The 19,883-nt window shown below is 48.5% G+C and overlaps 1 protein-coding gene across 3 annotated transcripts in view; it reads left to right on the top strand.

The window, feature by feature from the left end:
* The window catches only part of TLE3 (TLE family member 3, transcriptional corepressor), a 100,352-nt gene that overhangs the window by 63,226 nt on the left and 17,243 nt on the right, over positions 1–19,883 (top strand). The window contains exon 20 of one of the 3 annotated variants that reach the window (XR_014785433.1): positions 521–638. The exons of 1 other annotated variant lie outside the window; for it this stretch is intronic. Coding sequence is in view for 1 of the 2 variants with exons in the window: in XM_084817604.1 (XP_084673730.1) it covers positions 521–538 (18 nt within the window). In the remaining variant the exon portion in view is untranslated. Of the gene's footprint in view, positions 1–520; positions 4,826–19,883 lie in introns of those variants that run through there. One more of the 3 variants, XM_084817604.1, reaches the window with a different exon arrangement.

Raw genomic sequence — 19,883 nt, 5'->3', positions numbered from 1 at the left:
TCCTGCAGCTGAAATGACATGTTGTATACATTGAACATTTGACCACATTTTCAAAATTGGACTCTAAAACCCCAGATTTCAAAGTTTTGAGTTTTTAAAATTGGATTTTATGATTCCTGGGAACTTGTCTTCCTGCTGATAAACCTTACATCAATATGGTTGTATTGTATTAGTAGCTTGTCAAACTCAGTATTTGCACCATTTTCCTAAAAAGTCAACTCCGAGTCCTGCAGCATTCTTAATTATGCAGGTTACAAAGTTTGAACTAGAAGTATACAAACTGAATGTTTTGCAAGCAACTTCCATGAAGTTGTTTCTGTTCTAGTGCTTGCCAGTACATCATGGACACTGCAAAAGCAAGTCTCTTAAGTTACTGCCACCCTTGCTGGATCAGTGAGCCTGGCTGTGCTTGGATTATTTATAACCTCCTCCTGATTATGGAGAAGGCACTGACTTGCTTTCAACTTGGTCTCTGGCAGGATGAGGAATTTAAAAAGTCAATATGTTTCTAAAAACACAGGGCTTCAAAGAAAGATAAAGATCAAAGCCGGAGAAGGTCAAAGCAGAAAATGTAATATCTCGAGCAAGATAAAAGCAGAAGAGAAATACAGGCCTCCTCCTGAGACTGTCTGCAAAAGGTAAAGCAACAGGCAACTGGCCAGTCCTTGGGGGTGGGTGTTTGGTGCTGCAGGAGGATGAGGAAGGGGTCAGGCTGGCAAAGGACTGGGAGCTGGAAGGAAGATGACACACTGCTGAAGGCAAGGCTAAGTAAACTGGGCTTCCTTGAGCCTGGCCTTGGGAAAGTTTAGTCCAGAATGCTTGAATCATCAACAGATATATGTTGATGCCAGTTCCGAAAATTCTGTGACATGCTCATCACACTGGAACATGACTGAGAAATGTTACTGCACTGCACTGCACTGGTTGGAGGGAGGACACGGCGGTGGGCGGGAAGTGATGAGTGGGGACGTCTGCAGCTCTGCTCTCCATTCCCCCTCTTTCCTTCCCTTCCCCCAGGAGAATGCCTTTCTATGAGTAGGGCAATTCTATAATGTTTCCCAGGATGACTATGTGGCAAAGGCTTTTGCTTCTGAACTGGGAGCCTGCGTTGGTGGACTGAGCCCTCTCATGGCCCTGCAGGTCTAGACTTACCAGTGGTTCTGGTGCCCAGGAGCTCTTCATCTGCCAAGTATCCTGGATAAATGTTTCATCTCCCCGAGAGATGGCTGGGAAGCCCCAAGTGCACCTAAGTGAATGGGGAAGAGATTGGAGTTACCAGTGGACAAGCACATTCCTGGTTAGACTATATTTTGCTTCCTGAATTAGCAGATGACTCCTACCTACCCCTCGCCCCGCTCCTGGAACTCACCGTCCTTCCCCTTTGGACATAGTTTTGGCAAATTGCTCAACCCAAGGGTGGCAACACCGGAACATATTTTCAGCTTATAGAGGGGTCCCCCAACCCAACTGGTTTTCCTCTAAGCATTTTTGTCAATTTTGAATGGCATCATGGAAGAACAGGAGCAAATTTTGCATACCTTTAAAATCATAGAATCATAGAATAGTAGGGTTGGAAGGGGCCTATAAGACCATTGAGTCCAACCCCCTGCTCAGTGCAAGAATCCATGTCAGAGCATCCCTGACAAGTGGCTGTCCAGCTTCATCTTGAATGCCTCCAATGTGGGAGAGCACATGTGAAAACAATTCACACGTGGATAATTTTATATCAAGGGTTTTCCACGACAGCATTCTGAGCAGATGAGGATGTGTTGGCCAAGGAAGGTCATGTGTTGAAAGATCAGTGCTATGGTTTAACCAAAGGAAAATGGATCTGAGTGGGGCAATCCTATTGTTGTGTTGGAGTGTTCCAGGGTTGGAGCACTCCAACATTTCCTAAGCCCTCCTGGGCTTGCCAGCAGGCCCAGATGGAAGTGAGGGAGGAGCAGTGTTCAGCACTCTCCTGCCGCCTTTCACCATTTCCCTTCCAAGCAAAAGGAGGGAGATTATTACACCAGCCCTGGGAAACCGTTCCTTGTGTTGGGGGCATGATGAGAGACTGGGAGGGCTCTGGATCCTTCACATCCAGAGCCTGCCCCACTCCACCTACACCACACACCCCCATCCTCCTCCTCTGATGTTGGAGCAGGAATGGCTGTTAAAAGATCCATGGGAACTGGGGCAGGGGATATGAGATTGGATCTCTTCCTCTGAAGTCTGAACTCTGTCTCCAGTCTCAAAGGGGGAAATCCAGTCTCTCTTATGGCCCTTGGGAATACTCCTTCCTGTCCTAGACTATGGCTTTGTTCTTATGGATGGGGTTTAAATCTGTGTTTGGACTGCACCACTTTAGACTTCAAGAGGAGAGGATGGGGATAGAGAACCCTATTTCTCTAATCTCTCACTTTCTGTATGCAGGGATTGTTTGAATGAAGAACTTGAAAGCTTGCACACTCCTTTGTGTCATTTTGGTTGGTCATAATAAAGGCATTACCCAACTGTGGATTTTGGATTTTTTTCCCCTTCGTGGACTTATGTGGCTATCTTGGTTTTTTTATGTGCCTTGGAGAATATTGTATTTAGCTGTTCAGAAGGAGAAATCTAGCACCAGAGGAAGGTAATTTTCTACCACCTGAAGAAGGACTTAACCCTCTGAGGGTTGGAGTTGATACTACTACACAATTTGGCTTCAAATGACTTTTTAAATATAGTACACCATCTGAAATTAATCTCTGGCTTTGCTAACAAAAAGACTGTCTTGCTGCTTTCTCTGCTTCTCCTCTCTGCCTAACCAGGAACCCAGGTGTTCACTTAAGGCGACAGACAGATCTGGGTACCAGCCTCATCAGAACCAAATTTTACTTTATCCCTCTGGTCCCGATGGTGCTATGTTTTGAGTTGAGTTTATACTGCAGCACAGCCTACCTTGAGATGCGGAAGGGCAAAGGCCCTGTGAAAAGTGCCTCTCATCTCTACAGTTCCATTTTGTCCATTTCCAGGACACCTAAGGCCATTAATTTTGCAGCTTGATACTCATTGTTAGGGATGCTCCTTCACAGCTCTGTTTGCTTAGGTTTTCGTGCTACTGTGACACCATAAATCCTCTCACCCATCCAGGGGAAATGATGTGCATTTGGTACTTAACATTGCTACCAGTTCCCCTTTAATAACTAGGCAATTCTCCAAAGCAGTAATCCGTGTGTGCCACCCATGCAGGCATTCCTGGCAACGCTGCAGCCCGTGTGCCCTTCAGCTGATGTGTGAAAAGACCTTGCAGGTGGCAGGCACCCTTTTACCCCGGCCCTTTACTTCTTTGTGGTCTCTGTGGCTCACACATATGAGTTATGTGCCTGTGCAGAACAGTCATTCAGAACATTCTAGAGCTGAACAGAGTTTAGGTGGGGGTCCTGTCCACCCCCCTCCACACACGTCTGGGAGCAGTTCTCGCCTGCCTCTCAGTTCATTTTTTTCTGTCACAGTGACTGGTAGCATTTGGAACGTTCTCATGCCTTACAGCTTCCTGTGAAAATTTGTCTACATCCCCTCCTGGGACACTGGACCGAGTTCTATTTCTTCCTCCTCTTTTCCTTTCTCTCCTGTCTTCTCTGAGTCTTCATCCTTTCTTTCTTCCCCTTTCTGCCCCCTTTCTTTAAGGGGGCATGGCCTCCAGGGCCCTCTTTAAAAAGTGCACCCGCTGTGGCAGGAAAATACTGTTCACCAACGGACACTCCAATTGCCTCCTCTGCGTTGGAGAGGCATAATGAATGGATTCTTGCACCCACTGCCAGGCTTCCACTAAACAGGCCGGGAGGAATAGCATGGCTTGCCTCCATGCCCTCTGGTGGGAGCAGGCCCTCAAAGCAATGGATTTGGCAGTGCAAAACTGGTCTCTTCACACGGCATTGTCCTCCATCTGCAAAAAGCCCACACCAACTATATCTCAGCACACTACAGCACCCCCCATGATGGAAGGGGCTGTAGAGCATTCCTTCCTCGTGTCAAGTGTATCAGCCCTCTCTCTGGCCTTGGCCTTGGCCATGTCTACAGAGCAACAGTCAGCCTTGACACAGCAAATTGGGCCTGAGACCGACAGTCAAGACCAAAAAGGTCAAATCGACCAAGTCCTGAAACAAGTGCCCTGCAAATCCTTGGGGGCCAGGACCAAAGAACAAAAAGAAAAAGACAGCAGGCAGAATCAAATCCGACAATGAGCCGATCGTTATTTGTGCTGTTAAGCAGAACCACCACTTCACAGCTTCCTCAGCTCGAATCACTGACACTGATAAGCAAACTATGCAAAAACGGCCCTACAGGACCATAACTCCTTGGATGACATAGAATGCATCAGCTCTGTTTCAGAAGGCAATTCAGTGGGGTGGTTCTCCCTGGAACCTTTTCAACCCACCCCAAGAAGCCACTCTCCGATGCCTTCTCCCCATCAATCTCATTCTCACAGAGAGAGATCACCAAGATAGCGGAAGTTGTCCCTGGCATTCTCTGCCTCCTCCGGCAGTTACCCTCAGCACCATCATAACATACTATGGAATGACTGGAGACACCACTACTATGCCAGGTTACCCCCTATTATTACAACAACCGATCACCACCACACTGGCATACTCTTCTAGGTGGCACCATAATTATAGAAACAGGGACACACACTGTTACTATCTCAGCAATTGATACTCTCGCTTCCCCTACAGCAACAAGTCAGAAGTGGCCATTAAATCTCACACAGTACCAAAGCCTCCTGAATCCCGTGTGCCACCCAAAACCACTGTACCCTAGCCTGACAAGTCTATCCCTAGCACGGTGCCCCACCACCCCCACCCAGTTTCTCTCAGGATTTGATCCTTCTGAAACTTCTGGAAACCTCTTCTGATACTTGGGCACAGCCACTTGAACCCGCTCCACCTCAACCACCAACAGCAACTCCACAAGTTACTCAGCAGTTACCTATTAGCAAGCTATGTCCCCATGATTGCTTCTCAAAGCAGGACGATTTGCTTCGGTTTGTAATCCTCTTTATCCACAGTACCTTCCACATCCTCAAAAACCCCTCTCACCATCTGATGATGACACCCAGCCTTATGTGGAGCAAATACTACAAATGGCAAAAACATTGAACTTACATTAAAGCATTTCCAGCCTGGTCATGGACCTAATGTTTCAGCGGGTACAGCCACATCTGGCTCCTCCGGTCACTATTCCCATGCTCCCCACGCTCCCACTCGTCATAAAACAGTAATGGACTAAGCCCTCTACCATGCCTCCTACATCAGGGAAGATAGAGATTCTATATAGAGTACAGGAAGATGATTACCCCTCATTTTCAAACATCCCACACTGAATGCCATAATCATGGAAGCATCCCAAATCTAAACAAAAGCCACACTCTGCACCTGTCGACTTGGAGGGGAGAAAGTTGGATTCAGTGGGATGTAGAATATATTCTACAGCAACTCTAGCACTTTGCATAGCCAACGTCAAGACCTGCATGGCAGCCTACCAACAATTCCTATGGGAAAAAGCAGTGACCTGCTTTGACCACCTCCCAGAGGATGTAAAATACTTGGCCATGATTTTTCAAGCCAAAGCTCACAGGCTTGTCAACCAGTAAATAAATACAGCCCACCATATGCCTGACTGTGGCTCCAAGGCCATGGCAGCTGCAATATTCCTAAAATGTCATGCCTGGCTTAGAAGAGTGGGACTTAACCAGGAGGTGAGATCCAGAGTGGAGAATCTTCCATTGGACAGAAAAGGGCTTTTCAGCTCATCTACAACAAGACCTTGGACCACATCCATAAAATGAAAACATCTGCCTGAAAAATGGGAATGGGATCTCAGTCCTCCTCGACTTCCACCAAGCGCCCCAGACCTTACTGGCAGCATCAAGGCCTGACTGACCAGGCTAAGTGTTGTCTTTGATTCTGGTGGGTGAGCCCGACTATCGTCTCAGCCCCTTTCTGACAGGCTCGGACCATTCTCCCCACATGAGAAGCCGTTACAATGGACACCTGGGTACTTTCCATTATAGCCCAGGGTTATTCTACGGAGTTCAAAGAACCTCCCCCACAGGGATGTTCCTCTCCAGCCCGCCCACGCAAGTACTCCAAGAAGAAATCGCTATGCTTTTGGAAAAGGGGGCCATAGAGAAAATCACTCCCAACCTCACTGGTTTCTTCTCAAGATACTTCACAGTTTTCAAAAAGGATGGCAGTATTTGGCCTATCCTTGATCTCCAAGACTTGAAGAGTTATATCTATCCAAAGAAGTTCAAGATGACTATACTCCTCCATCCTTCCCCCTCTCCATCATGGCGACTGGTTTGCCACACTAGACCTACACGACACTTACTTTCTTATTTTCATCCACCCGGTGTTCCTCAGGTTTGTCCTAGGCAACAAGCTCTTCCAACTCGAAGTCTTCCCTTTTGGGCTGGCTACAGTACCAAATGTTTTCACGAAGTGCATGAGACTAGTAGCAGTACAGCTTTGTCTACAGGGGATAGTCATCTTCCGTTACATAGACGACTGGCTCTTCGTTGCTTCTTCATTTCATCATCTCCAGACTAATGTCACCATAGCCTTGGGTGTTCTCAAGTCTGTGGGGTTGCAAGTCAATGCAAAAAAGTCCTGCCTTGTCCCCTGTCAAATACGACTATTCATAACGGCACTCCTGGGCACTACACATGCCCACACCTACTTCCCCATGGACAGAATAGACATGTTGAGATGCCTTGCAAGAGTTGTCAGAATCCACCCTCGATCCCAAGCGGTGATCATACAACATCTTCTGGGACTCATGGCTGCAATCATAGCCATCACCCCATTGGCGCGCCTCCGGATGAGGCCACTACAGTCATGGTTTCTCTAGAATTTCTAGAGAAACCATGCTCCTTAACCTGGCAGACCATCCCAGCAAATCTCTCTGTGGGGCTCAGCTTCCAACACCCCCGCCTTTCACTAACTTCATCACAGATGCTTCTTTCTCTGACTGGGGGCCCCACTGCGGTTCCCTCAAGGTTTGGGGCCACTGGTCATGCAAAGAACAAACTCTCCATATAAACCATCTAGAGGTCCTTGCAGTTGCAAAGGCCTTCAGCCAATCATCACTGGGCATTCAAACCAGGTCTCTACAGACAACACTATCGTTGTGTTTTATGTCAACAAACAATGGGGAACAAAGTCTGTACCGCTCTTATGGTCCATCCTGGACTTCTGTGATTGGTGTGTAGCTCGCCACATCACTCCTCTTGTTATCCTCCTGGCAGGCACATCAAACACATAGGCAGACTCACTCAGCAGATCAGGGACTACCCCTCATGAATGGGGCCTTTCCCCAATGGTCACATAGCACCTCTTCAAAATGTGGGGCAAGCCAACCATAGTACTTTTCACTACAAGCCCAAACTCTACATGCAACACTTTCTGCAGCAAGGCAGGTCATGATCTGGACTCTCTGGGTGATGCCTTTCTCCTCAGCTGGAGGCACACACACCCTTTCCTCTAATCACTCAAGTCATAAACAAAATAGAGGAAGACACTGTCCACTGCATCCTGATAACCCCATGGTGGCCACAACAGCCGTGGTTTGCAACACTGCTTCTGCTATCCAACTGTAAATTCATCTGCCTTCCCCAGAGACGAGATCTCCTCACCATAAACTCAGGCACCCCAGCCTTGAGATCCTCCATCTCACAGCCTGGAAGTTGGGAATCCCCATTAATTCTCAGATATTGGAGGTAATGACTGTTTCTCATAAGCCCTCCATTTGATCCTCATACACTGCAAAATGGAAGACCTTGTTGGCCTTTATCACATCAACAGGCCAGAACCTGAAATCTTGCGACCTTTCTCACATCCCCTAATTCCTTCTCTCTTGCAAAGCTAGAGGTCTAGCAATGTAGTTTCTCAAGGTCTACCGCACAACAGTATCAGCCAATCACGACAGTATCAAGACAAATCAAAGGCCCCTCCCTCTACTCACACGTCACTCCCAGAGGTAGAGCGTTTCCTCAAGGGACTCTCTAATCTCAATCCACCAGTCACCCTGCCAGTCTTGACGTGGAGCCTATCGGCGGTGCTGGAGCAATTGACAACAAAACCTTCTGAACTATGACATATGCCTATGACATATCTACAGCTCCTGACTATGAAAGTTGCCTTCCTCGTGGCCATGGCTCGTAGAGCGAGTGAACCGTGCTATCTCTGCCACGATCATCCAATTCTAATTAGTACACCCAGTAGTTTTACACCTGGACTGCTCCTTTCTCCCTAAAGTGGTATCACAGTTTCACTTGGTGCAGGACATTATATTGCTTATGTTTCTTCCCACCTGGAGGTCAGACTTCACTCTCCACACGCAAGAAGGGCACTTCTGTTCCACTGACAGCAAACTGCCCCATTTCAAGCCTCCTCACCTATTCATCTGTAATTTGAGACTGAGGAAAGGACACCATCTCCTTGCAGCACTTCACCAAATCAGTGGTGTCGTCCATGTCTGTAGCCATTTCCCTAGAGTTGCAGCTTCGGATGAGATGATGAGCCTCCCTGCCCCCAATAATAAGTCAGAAAGTGGGTCCAGTGACAAAAGCCCACAATTAGAGGTGACACTTTTGCTGGTATTGTGTTACTCCCTTGTTGGCTTCTTGCTTTATAATGTTGCTCATGCATGTGAGACAGCTTCAGCAACTTGGTTAGCAAGGCGGCATTAGGCGTGCTATAAATCAGCTGTTCAGGACCATGACGGCAATGGGTGCACTGGCTGAATTTCAGCCTGGTGGCTGGCCATTAAAGGCAAAGCATCCCTGCCAGGGGGAAAGGGGGCAGTCTGGCCCCTGCATGCCAAGCATGCATCTCAGATGCCATCACGCCTTCGCAAGTTTGTTTACAGCATCCTAACACTGCTCTTCACTGACCTGCCCCAGCCCCAGACTTTGGAAAACCACTAGTGAGCAAATAGAACCAACGGGGAAGGGAAGGCTTGAGAAACTGGTCAAAGAGATGTAGGCTCTGGATCAGTCATGTGGCTTGTGGGGTCTGTATTTGGCTGGCAGAACACCTGTTGCATGTTAATTTATGGCTGTTTCACCTAAGGTATTTGAAGGGGTGGGGGAGATAAGGCTAAATTGCCTCTGTCTCTGAGATGTGCCCTTCCCAAAGGGAGCAGCAGGTTGACATTTAGCCAGGGACACTCGGAGTTTAGCCAGGAACACCATTTCCATCTGGCATGGGCTAAAGGATGCACAGCGAAGTCTGGGGGCTTGCATTTTGGAACTGTTCAAGTTTAAATTGTATGGGAAAGTAGTGCACTTTCTAAGTACGACAACTTCTTTTTTTGTACTCATTACCCACCAAAAGGGTTGAGGATTATGGAAGATGCAGAAATGAAATGTTTTCTCCTTTTGTAATACTAGAACTTGCAGTCACCCTGTGAAATTGATTGGCAATAGGTTCAAGGAAGGCAAAAAGAAGAGAGTACTGTTTCACACAAAACATAATTAACTTACTGAATTTGTTGCCAGGAGAGAGGCAGTAGCTCAGTGGGGGAGCCCCTGCTTTGCATGCAGAAGGCCCCAGGTTTGATCCCTGGCCGCATCTCCAGGTAGGGCTAGGAAAACTCCTGCCTGAAATCCTAGAGAGCCACTGCTGCTAGTCAGTGCCAACAATACTAGATGGACCAAGGGTCTGACTCGGTATAAGGCAGCTTCCTGTGTTCAAATGCGGTGATGGGTAGTACCTTAGATAGCTTTTTTTTTTTTAAGACAAGTTTACACAAGTTCATGGAGGTTAAGTTTGTCAAGAACTATTAGCCCTGATAGTTAATGTTCAGAGGCAGTCATATGTACCTGAGTAGGAGATCCTGGTGTGGAGACCAGCAACAGGAGATGACCAGTCTCTGGAGGACTGCTCCAAGGAGCATCCCCTGGCTTCAGTTGAAAAATCAATGGTTGGCCCAGGGCAGGGCCCTAAGGTGTGTTGTGCAGCAGTCTTGCTGAAGGTCTGGTCAGTGTGTCCATAGAACTACCTTGAGCATCCTAGAAGAATAAAAATAGATGGGCCTGGGTCTGAATTGTCTGATCCAGCTAGGGATGGTGGAGAATTCCGCCATGGACTCCAGTGAGGCTGGATTCTTTAGAATCCGGCCCCCCAGAGCCCGTGGCAGAACAGACTGCTCCCCCCCGCCACCCTGCAAAGTCCCCACGGACCGGATCCTACCTGCCTCCAGCGGGTCCGGATCCAGCTGCTGCAGTCTCCTGCTCCGGTGTGCAGCTGCGAATGGCGTCCTGCGTAGGGGACGCCATTTGCATCCCCCCTGTAGCCATGATAGGCTACGTAAATATTTATGTAGCCTATCACGGCAAAGAGCAGGGACGCAAATGGAGTAGCGGACGCCATTTGCGTCCCTGGTCTTTGCCATGATAGGCTACGTAAGTATTTGTCAAGGGCTCCTTGGAGGCCTCTCTCAGTCTAATCCAGTAGCCAAGTCCAGACACAGACAAAGGGATTCCTTTCAAAGCTTTATTCTTCTTTTACAACTTAACAATTATACCGTTTGCAACTAGATCTGAGCAGCACAGTACCTATGCCCTACGTTGGAACAGTTGGTCCCCGTTTGAAAGGGAATTACTGGCAGACCCCTGAACTTAAGGACTAGGGAGAGTCCCTCCCCTTTTCCCTTGGATCCTCTGGGCGCAGCCGTTGTTTGCGCGCCAACCGGGCACTGCGCCTCCTTTCCGCGCCCTCCATCTGGTGCCGCTCTCTGCGTCTGCGTCGCGCGTCCACCAAGTCTGCTATCCGCGCTCTGTCACTCCCTGGACTGCTATCTAAGCTAGGAATGCTGGTGGGAGGAATCTCCGACAGCTGTTGGCCCTGGGAAAGAGGAGCGCGCTCCCCTCCCAGGAGCAACTGCTCTTCCTCAGAATCCTACTCTGGGATTCCATGGGCTCAGTGTCCACCCTGACAGTATTTACGTAGCCTATCACGGCCACAGGGGGGATGCAAATGGCGTCCCCTACGCAGGACACCATTTGCTGCCGCAGCAGCCCAGCAGCGAACAGAGGTCTGGTTGCGGATGGGCCCGGCCGGTGGCTCCGTGGAGTTGCTGCGGAGTCGCCGCAGAGTGGCGCCGGCCAGGGAGGATTCCGGGGGGGAGGAACGGATCACCTCCCCCCCGGCGGACCCCCCACGGACACAGGTAAGTGGGGTTTCGTACACCCCTAGATTCAGCAAAGCAATTTGTATGATCTCCCTAGCCATGATAGCTAAATGGAACCCCCATGTTCAGAGACAGTGTATCTTTGAAGACCAGATGCTAGAGTAATTGTGTGACAAGCTGTGAGGGAAAGGGTAAGGGATAAACAGAGTTCCTCACAGCGTTCACAGAAAAGCCCAAGTTGCATTCATTCTCTGCTTCTTGGCCTAATCAAAACTGTTCTGGGAGGGAGTGCCATGGCAGAGTGAACACTGTGCCTGGGTGTGTTGGCCCATTAGGAGAAGGCCAAAGGAGCACTAGGGCAAGACTTGGGGTGGGGCGGGCCTCAGGCGAAAGGTCATGAGGCAGTGAGCAAGCTTTCAAGCTCTCAGCGCTTCATCAGGCTGGATGTTAAGCAAAATAAGAAAGGAAAAATGAGGAGGAGCAGATGCCTCCCCTAGCAGCAGCCTCTTGCTACCTCCAGACTGACTTATGGTCAAGCCCACTCCGGTGGTACCTAGCGAGGTGTGCCTTAACTGTAACCCTAACCTCAAGTTGAGGATGGAGGGACAGGGTGAAAGCTTCACCTTGAAGCAAAAGCCGAGTGTACTCAAACGCGTACCCTGGATTTTAGGAAAGCTGATTTTAATAAACTCAGAACAATGATCAGTAAGGTCCCATGGCAAGCAATGCTAGCGAGAAAAGGAGTCCAAGATGGGTGGGAACTTTTAAAAAAGGAAATTCTCAAGGCACAATCACAAACAATTCCAACAAGAAGAAAAGGTGGAAGACAACAGAAGAAGCCAATGTGGCTTCACAAAAAGCTTAGGGATGACCTGAAAACAAAAAAGGACACATATAGGAAGTGGAAAGAAGGCCAAGTAACAAAGGAAGAGTACAGGCAGGTAGCACAGAATTGCAGGGATGGCGTCAGGAAGGCTAAAGCGGAGAACGAGGTGAGGTTAGCGAGGGATGCTAAAAACAACAAAAAGGCTTTCTTCAGCTACGTGCATAGTAAAAGGCAGAGGAAAGAAATGGTTGTTCAGCTATTAAATAAGGATGGCAAAATGATAACAGAGGACAAAGAAAAGGCAGAGGTGCTCAATTCCTACTTTGGCTCAGTCTTCTCCCAAAAGAGGGTCTATGACCCCCCTGGCAAAGGCGAAGTACAGGCTGAAGGGGCAGGATTGCAGCTTGAGATCGACAGGCATATGGTCAAGGAACACCTCATTACTTTGAATGAGTTCAAATCTCCAGGGCCAGATGAACTGCATCCTAGAGTCATAAAGGAACTGGCAGAAGAACTCTCAGAACCGCTGTCTATTCTCTTTGAGAAATCATGGAGGACCGGGGAAGTGCCAGATGACTGGAGGAGGGCTAACGTTGTCCCTATCTTCAAAAAGGGTAAAAAGGAGGAACCTGGGAACTACAGACCAGTCAGTCTGACATCAATCCCTGGGAAAATTCTGGAGCAGATCATAAAGCAATCCATCTGTAAGCACTTTGACAACAATGCCGTGATTACTCGAAGCCAACATGGATTTGTCAAAAACAAGTCCTGCCAGACAAATCTGATCTCATTTTTTGATCAAGTCACCTCCCTTGTAGACCGTGGGAATGCTGTAGACATCATATACCTTGACTTCAGCAAAGCTTTCGACAAAGTGCCCCATGATATCCTGATGAGCAAACTTGCTCGAAGTGGGCTAGATGAAACAACGATCCGGTGGATCCACAGTTGGCTACAGAATCGGACTCAAAGAGTACTTATCAATGGGACCTTCTCAAGCTGGGGAGAGGTAACGAGTGGGGTACCGCAGGGCTCAGTCCTGGGCCCAGTGCTCTTCAACATTTTTATTAATGACTTGGAGGAGGAGGTGCAGGGAATGCTGATCAAATTTGCAGATGACACAAAATTGGGAGGGATAGCTAATACTTTGGAAGACAGAAACAAAATTCAAAGTGATCTGGATAGACTGGAGTGCTAGGCAGAAAACAACAGAATGACATTTAATAGGGACAAATGCCAAGTTCTGCACCTAGGAAAAAGAAACCAAATGCACAGTTAGAAGATGGGGGATACGTGGCTCAACCACACTACGAGCGAGAAGGATCTTGGAATTGTTGTCGATCACAAGCTGAATATGAGCCAACAATGTGATGTGGCTGCAAAAAAGGCAAATGCTATTTTGGGCTGCATTCATAGAAGCATCGCTTCCAAATCCCGGGAAGTACTAGTTCCCCTCTACTCAGCACTGGTTAGGCCTCATCTGGAGTACTGTGTCCAGTTCTGGGCACCACACTTTAAGAAGGATGCAGACAAGCTGGAGAGGGTTCAAAGGAGGGCAACAAAGATGATCAGGGGACTGGAAACAAAGCCCTATGAAGAGAGACTGAAAGAACTGGGCATGTTTAGCCTTGAGAAGAGAAGACTGAGGGGAGATATGATAGCACTCTTCAAGTACTTGAAAGGTTGTCACAGAGAAGAAGGCCAGGATCTCTTCTTGATCATCCCAGAGTGCAGGACACGGAATAATGGGCTCAAGTTACAGGAAGCCAGATTCCGACTGAACATCAGGAAAAACTTCCTGAGTGTCAGAGCAATACGGCAATGGAACCAATTACCTGGGGAGGTGGTGGGCTCTCCCACACTGGAGGCCTTTAAGACGAGGCTGGACAGCCATTTGTCAGGGATGCTCTGACTTGGATTCCTGCATTGAGCAGGGGGTTGGACTCGATGGCCTTGTAGGCCCCTTCCAACCCTACTATTCTATGATTCTATGTCTGTTGAAAAACCGGTGGCCCCCCCCCCCCCAAGAGGAGGAGGGTGTGTGTTTAATTCCTAAGAGTTTTCACAAACTCTCCTTCAGCAAATGGTGTCAGGGAGAGATGGCAAATTCAAACCACAAAATATTTGTGGGTGCCGCCTAATCAGTCAAAGAAGGCCCTTATTCCAGGCTTTCTGGAGGTGTTTTGTTTTGGCCTCCTGTTCAAGTAGGGAAGTGGCTCATGGATTCTCACAGGGTTTGCCCCAAGCAGCTTGGGGAAGGGAGAGAATGGGTCCTCCTTGGGCCTCGGGCCTCGAAGCACACCATTTCCTCGTGAGATGCAGCGTGTATTTGATGAACTGCTCTGCATGCGCGAATTGGGCCTGAGAAAAGGGGAGGCAGCCATTGTGGCTGGCTGGCTGCCTCCCTCCTTCACCGGTCCCACACAGGCTTCTTGAGGAGAATTGCCCGCTTCTCATCCAGCAAGCTACCTGCATTGCTGGCCAATGGAGGAAGGGTGGCTGGCTGGATTGAAGCTCTTAGCTGAGCCCTTCATTGTCAGCCCCTGAAATGGTTAGGAATCAGCCATTTAATGGGAACAAAAGAAATTAATTGGTGGTTTAGGCCTAATGAAACTGCTGTGCAAATTAACAGGCCTCATCAGCAGAAACAAACAGACTCCTTACATGAATTGCTAGGGCGCATTGAACTGACTAAAGCTTTTGCCAGAATGATAAATAGCAGGTCAGAAGAGACCATCTGTGCTTTTTTTCCCCTGGGGAGAGGTGGTGAGGAATGAGGCTTAGTGTCGAGGGGGGGAAAGAGATTGCAATAAAAGCATAAATTCTCTGTTTTATTCATCGTGGCTCTGCTTGACACCACGATCTTACCACGGAGATAAAGGAGGAACCCTCTTCCATTTGCATCTGAAAAGACCTGGGCCGTGGTCTGTACACTTGAGAAGCCAGAAGAGTTCTGATTTCAGGGGATGTTTAGCCCCTATTCAGGCTCTCACAAAGCCAAGGCCCCTGAAAGCCAGCGGTTGGCCTGCCAGCTTATAGAGCAGACAGAAGCAGCCTAGAGCTGCCATGGGGCTCATTTGTTCCCTCTGTTTACTTAAGATGCTCTCCAATTCCCACTGTGGATTCTGATTTCAAGGCTTGCTTTGCTTATGCTCATGTGCGGGGGTGGGCGGTGGGGAGAGAAGAAAGAACCCGTCTGATCTTTTAATAATCAAAGTAATTAGAATAATCCTTTCAGGGCTGAATGGGGGATTATTTCTTCATGTCACTGGAGTTTCATCCTCAGTTTGGCCTCATAAAATGTGGAAAAAGCACTTCAAAAGCAACCATTGCACTTGCCCAGCCTTTTAATACCCTCAGATATTTTCCACCACATGACTTGCCACAGGCAAGGCTTTTGCGGCATGTCTCTCTGCGCGTGTGCTGGGCTTCTCGGGGAGACTTCTCAGCTCTCCCGACCTTTTGCCGCTCGTCTGAGGGTGGTGGTCAAAGAAACAGGGAGGCTGGAAGGTAGTTGGCTGCTGTGGGTTTGGCTGTATTGGCCAAATGAGGAGGCCTTTGGTGAAGGCCAGGGCCTTCGTGGGGCTAATTGTAGGTGATGATTGGCATCAGCCGGGCGATTGTAAAACACTCCACTCTCTGTAGGGAGCAGTCATTACAATGAAGGATTAAGAGGTCCTAAACTTTGCTTGTATTTTGCCTTGTGTGAGTGTGAGTGTGTGTGTGTGTGTGTGTGTGTGGGGGACTAGTGAAGGGCAAAGGATTCTTAGCCTTGCCAGAGGAAAAGGATTGCTGACACTGCTTATGATAGTAACGTAAATAAGCGAAACTCACTGAGGTCTGCGCGGACCTTTCATCTGGGGTTTAGTCAAAGCGCTAAACAGATCCTTCTCCTTTTAAAAAGTGACACACACAGGACCTGGTTTCGTTAGCTGCTCTCTTTGAGCTGAGGCGCCTGTCTGATGAGGCTGTAGTGGAGGCTGTGTGAAGGGTGGGGGGGTGGAGATGGAAAAGAAGGTCTCTTTCCAGCAAGATTTTAAAAAGAATGGACACACTGTGTGGTTTGCGCACTACCTTTAATTGCACCAACCGGCCATTAACGGGATAGCTTTAAAGGTAGTCTTAGGCTTCATCCAAAATCCAGGGGGAGAAATCCAAGGACTGCCTTGCATCTTTCTTGATGTAATTACAAACAAGGTGGCCAGATAACTCCCTGTATGGTTTCAGGACTTGCTTATGGGTGAAATAGGGCTGCTGAGCCATCTTCATAGTTGCAGTGGCATTTTAGTTTGGATTCCAATTTCTGCTAATTCATGGGGCTTACGCCATGAGGTGGCCTGGGATTAAACACGGTACCTCAGTGTGCGGAGGCGCATTCTTCTGCATGCAGAAAGTCCTGGCTCAGTTTCTGGCATCTCCGGGTAGGGCTGGGAAAGACTCCTGTCAGAGACCCTGGAGACCTACGGCCACTCAGCATAGACCAGAAGTGGTCTAATTATGGCCTGCAGCCTAATTTCAAAAGCCCTCTGTAAGCTATAAGTTCAAAGAGTAATCTGCCCATCCCCTGGGGGTGGGGGCAGAGAGAGAGAAGGGGCAGCCCCACCCACTTGCAGCCCCCAACAACTCTCCCCTGAGGGAACACGGCCCTCAGCAGAAAAAAGGTTCCCCGTCTCTGTTGTAGACAATACTGAACTAGATGGGCTGACTCAGGCTCCATGTGTTCCCCATCTTTCAGCCTATTTCACAGGGTGATTGTGAGGCCAAAATGCTGCTCTGAGTTCCATAGAGAGAGGACAGGGTACATGTTGAGCTTGGCAGTTATTCCAGAAGAATGTGGAGTAACATTCACTCTTGTGTGTAAGAGAAAAAAGGGAAAAGAAAGCCTAGAGTTCATTTCCTCCCTCTTAGTTAAAGCGAGTGGTTTTGCAGTCTGTTGTGAGAGTCGCTGTCTCCTATCAGTGGGAAAATGATAAGACAGAAAATGAACAAAGCGTGTAATATGTTGTGCCAAATGACTAACGGGAACACAATCCCTGCTAAATGCCGTCTAGTGGTTTGTTGATGGTGTCTCTGTTCCTCATTAGCCAAAGCCCTTGTCCTTGACTCTGGCTGGCCTGTCACTGGGAGACAGAATCCCATAGCAATCCATTTGGCCAACATATTGGCCCAGTAATCCATAAATATTGATTTGTTGTTTGCAGAGTAATTTAAATGTCAGTTATAAACCCAGAGCAGATCTGTATCAACAATAAAACTGCAGAGAAGGAATAGCTCCCAAGAGATGGTGGTGGGGATTTAAGTTTAAAAAGGGAAACATGAGGAGTGGTGGGCGGGGGGGAATCCTTCAAGTAATTGTTGTAGGGCGGAGGAGCCTTCAGTTTAAAACCAATAGGTTTTGTGGAGCTCTCCAAACCCAGCAAGTATTCTTGGTTTGGGGAATCTGACCTGTATGCAAAGCATTTACCCAGTTCAGAACACTCTTGGGACAGGATGGCTGGGTCTCTCTTTCCCACTCACAGAAACATGAGGGGGGCAGACAGGTGGCGTGGAGGCACATGGTCGGGCACAGAAGGAATTCTAGGTAAGAGCAGCCATTTCCCAAGACTCCTGCTGCAGGGAGGAAATGGTAGCAGGCTCATCTGAGGTGTGCAATCCCCCCCCCCCCTGTGTCTTAGACTACTATTACATCATCCTCATTGCTTTATACCTAGGCAGGCCACGACTCCGCCTAGCTCAGTACTGTCTATGCTGGCGCAGTGGCTCTCACGCTTTTGGGTAGGAGGCCTTTTTCAGCCCTGCCTGGAGCAAAGCCACGGCTCAGCGGTGGAGCAGATGCTTTGCAGGCAGGACATCCCTGATTCAATCCCAGGCTGCTCTAGGCTGGGAGAGGCAGCTTTCTGGAACCCTGAGGAGCTGCTGCCAGTTAGCTGCTAACTAGTGCCTCCTATTAGGACCCCTCATAGGCTTCTTCTCTAAGTGTGAATCTCAAACCCTTGTTCCAAGGAGGACTTTATTTCTTTTCTGCAGCTGTCCTCCCAAGAGAGCTGTCTGTTTGGATGGTGCAAAAACAAGGCCCTCCTTCCAAGAGGCCAAAGTGGCTTATGTGTGGGGCTCTCATCCAGGCACTGATCAGGCCCCCACTGCCTTGGCTTCATCATCATCACTGTAGGATCAGGCGCTCCCAGGCTGGGGCATCGTAGCTGCTGGCATTTTCATCTTTGTTGGCCTAGAAAGAGATGGGGAGCAGAGAGTGGTTTCAGATCATAAGGAATGTGAGTGGGGGGAGAGGTGGGCCAGAGCTGACATCAGCACGTGGCATGGATCAGGCACTCTTTTCATGTCTTTAGGGCATGGGGCTGAGAGGAGAAGTGCTGGGTCAGGTGGCTGCACTACTGTCTTCATTCACTCGCACCCCACCCCCCGGTTTCTGGGCGCACCTCCCCCCCATGCAGCATCCCTCTATCCAGCACAGCACCTCGTCTTCTCAGCCCTGGCAGCAGGTGGCACTGGGAGGGGCACTGCCCCCTGGGCTGGAAGAGCGGTCCCTTGCTGCTGCCACATGCGATTGCAGGGTCAGCACAGAGGCATGAAGGCATCTTGTGCATCTCATCACAGAGGCAGCCTGTCTGAGACGCATGGGAAACAAGATGTGAGAGGCGTTTCATTCTTCCCACGTCCTTTGCACTCTGTGCTGCCTGTAACCCTCCTCGGCCATTTTCTACCTGTAGGAGGCAGCAGTAGGACTGTGCTGCCACTCCCGGCGCATGACGCTGGCTGGCCCCACCCTCTGGATTCTGTATCATAAGCAGGTGCTTATGGATAGGCTTCCAAGCAACTGGACCTCCACGCCATCTGGATTGCTCGCACATTGGCCTTCCCAGTGCAGACATCTCCGCCAACAGGTGGATGTCCATGGGGCTGGGTAGCACATTGCATAGCAGCATTATTCATGTAATTTCATTATTAAAGATTTAATTTGTTCATTATTCATTTGTCAGAATTACATTTGTTTCATTACTGATTTGGAACTAGTTCATCTAGATCCTCATTTGTTTTTGTTTGCCACTGATTCCAATAAATTCAGCTAGTCTTCTGCTGCCTTTAACATAGGCACTTTCCATCCATTTAGAACAATATTCTGTGCTATTCCTTCAAGGCATCAAACCTGCCAAATTTTAGACAGAGTGGGGAAAGGGTCCCTCTTTTAGAAGCAATTTAAAATCGCACATCCCATAAGCATCCCATTGCTTTAAATGGTGGATGCAATTCGTCTTTTCCCACTTGTCCTGTGTTTTCCATCCAACTTGCATGACATTTTCAGGTATTTACTACCCCCTCCAAAAGGATCAGATCTGGCAAATTTCAAATTGACAGGACAAAGAGTCCCCATTTTATAGGTAATGTCACACAGCCACAAGATAGAACTATAGAGTGGCACAACAGAGACGTGATCAGGTGGGCAGATGGATGCTTGTGTGGCAGAATGGAGGAACTGGGCAGAAGACTAGATGTAGGTGACAGACCGATCTGCTGGGGCGCACACAATAAATAGCAAAGAAAACACACATTTATGGACTTCCTCTCCTTGTTTGCCATTACTACTGTGATTGAAGGGCTTCAGGTGTGGTGATGTGGACATCACTGTCTCTCCCTGCCACCCACCCCCCTAACCTTCCTATAGCCTGTACAGCCTGTTCCAGGGCCTCAGTTCTAATGAATGAGTCATTCGTTTGAATTGCCGTATGTTTTTACCATTACAATTAATGACACAAATGAGGATCATTTGTTTTGTTGTCCATTCTTTTCTAAAATGAATGTATACCTCTATCCAAAGTTATGGGCTAGGAACACTGAAGTACGTGACCTCTGTGAGTTTTGCATGTTAAGCAGATTTCCA

This window comes from Heloderma suspectum, chromosome 11 (genome assembly GCF_057233095.1).
Source record: "Heloderma suspectum isolate Gila_16-S chromosome 11, 16-S_ref, whole genome shotgun sequence".
Classification (NCBI taxonomy): Eukaryota; Metazoa; Chordata; class Lepidosauria; order Squamata; family Helodermatidae; genus Heloderma; species Heloderma suspectum.
Note: the sequence above shows the minus strand (reverse complement) of the source record. Positions and strands in the feature narration are given on the sequence as shown.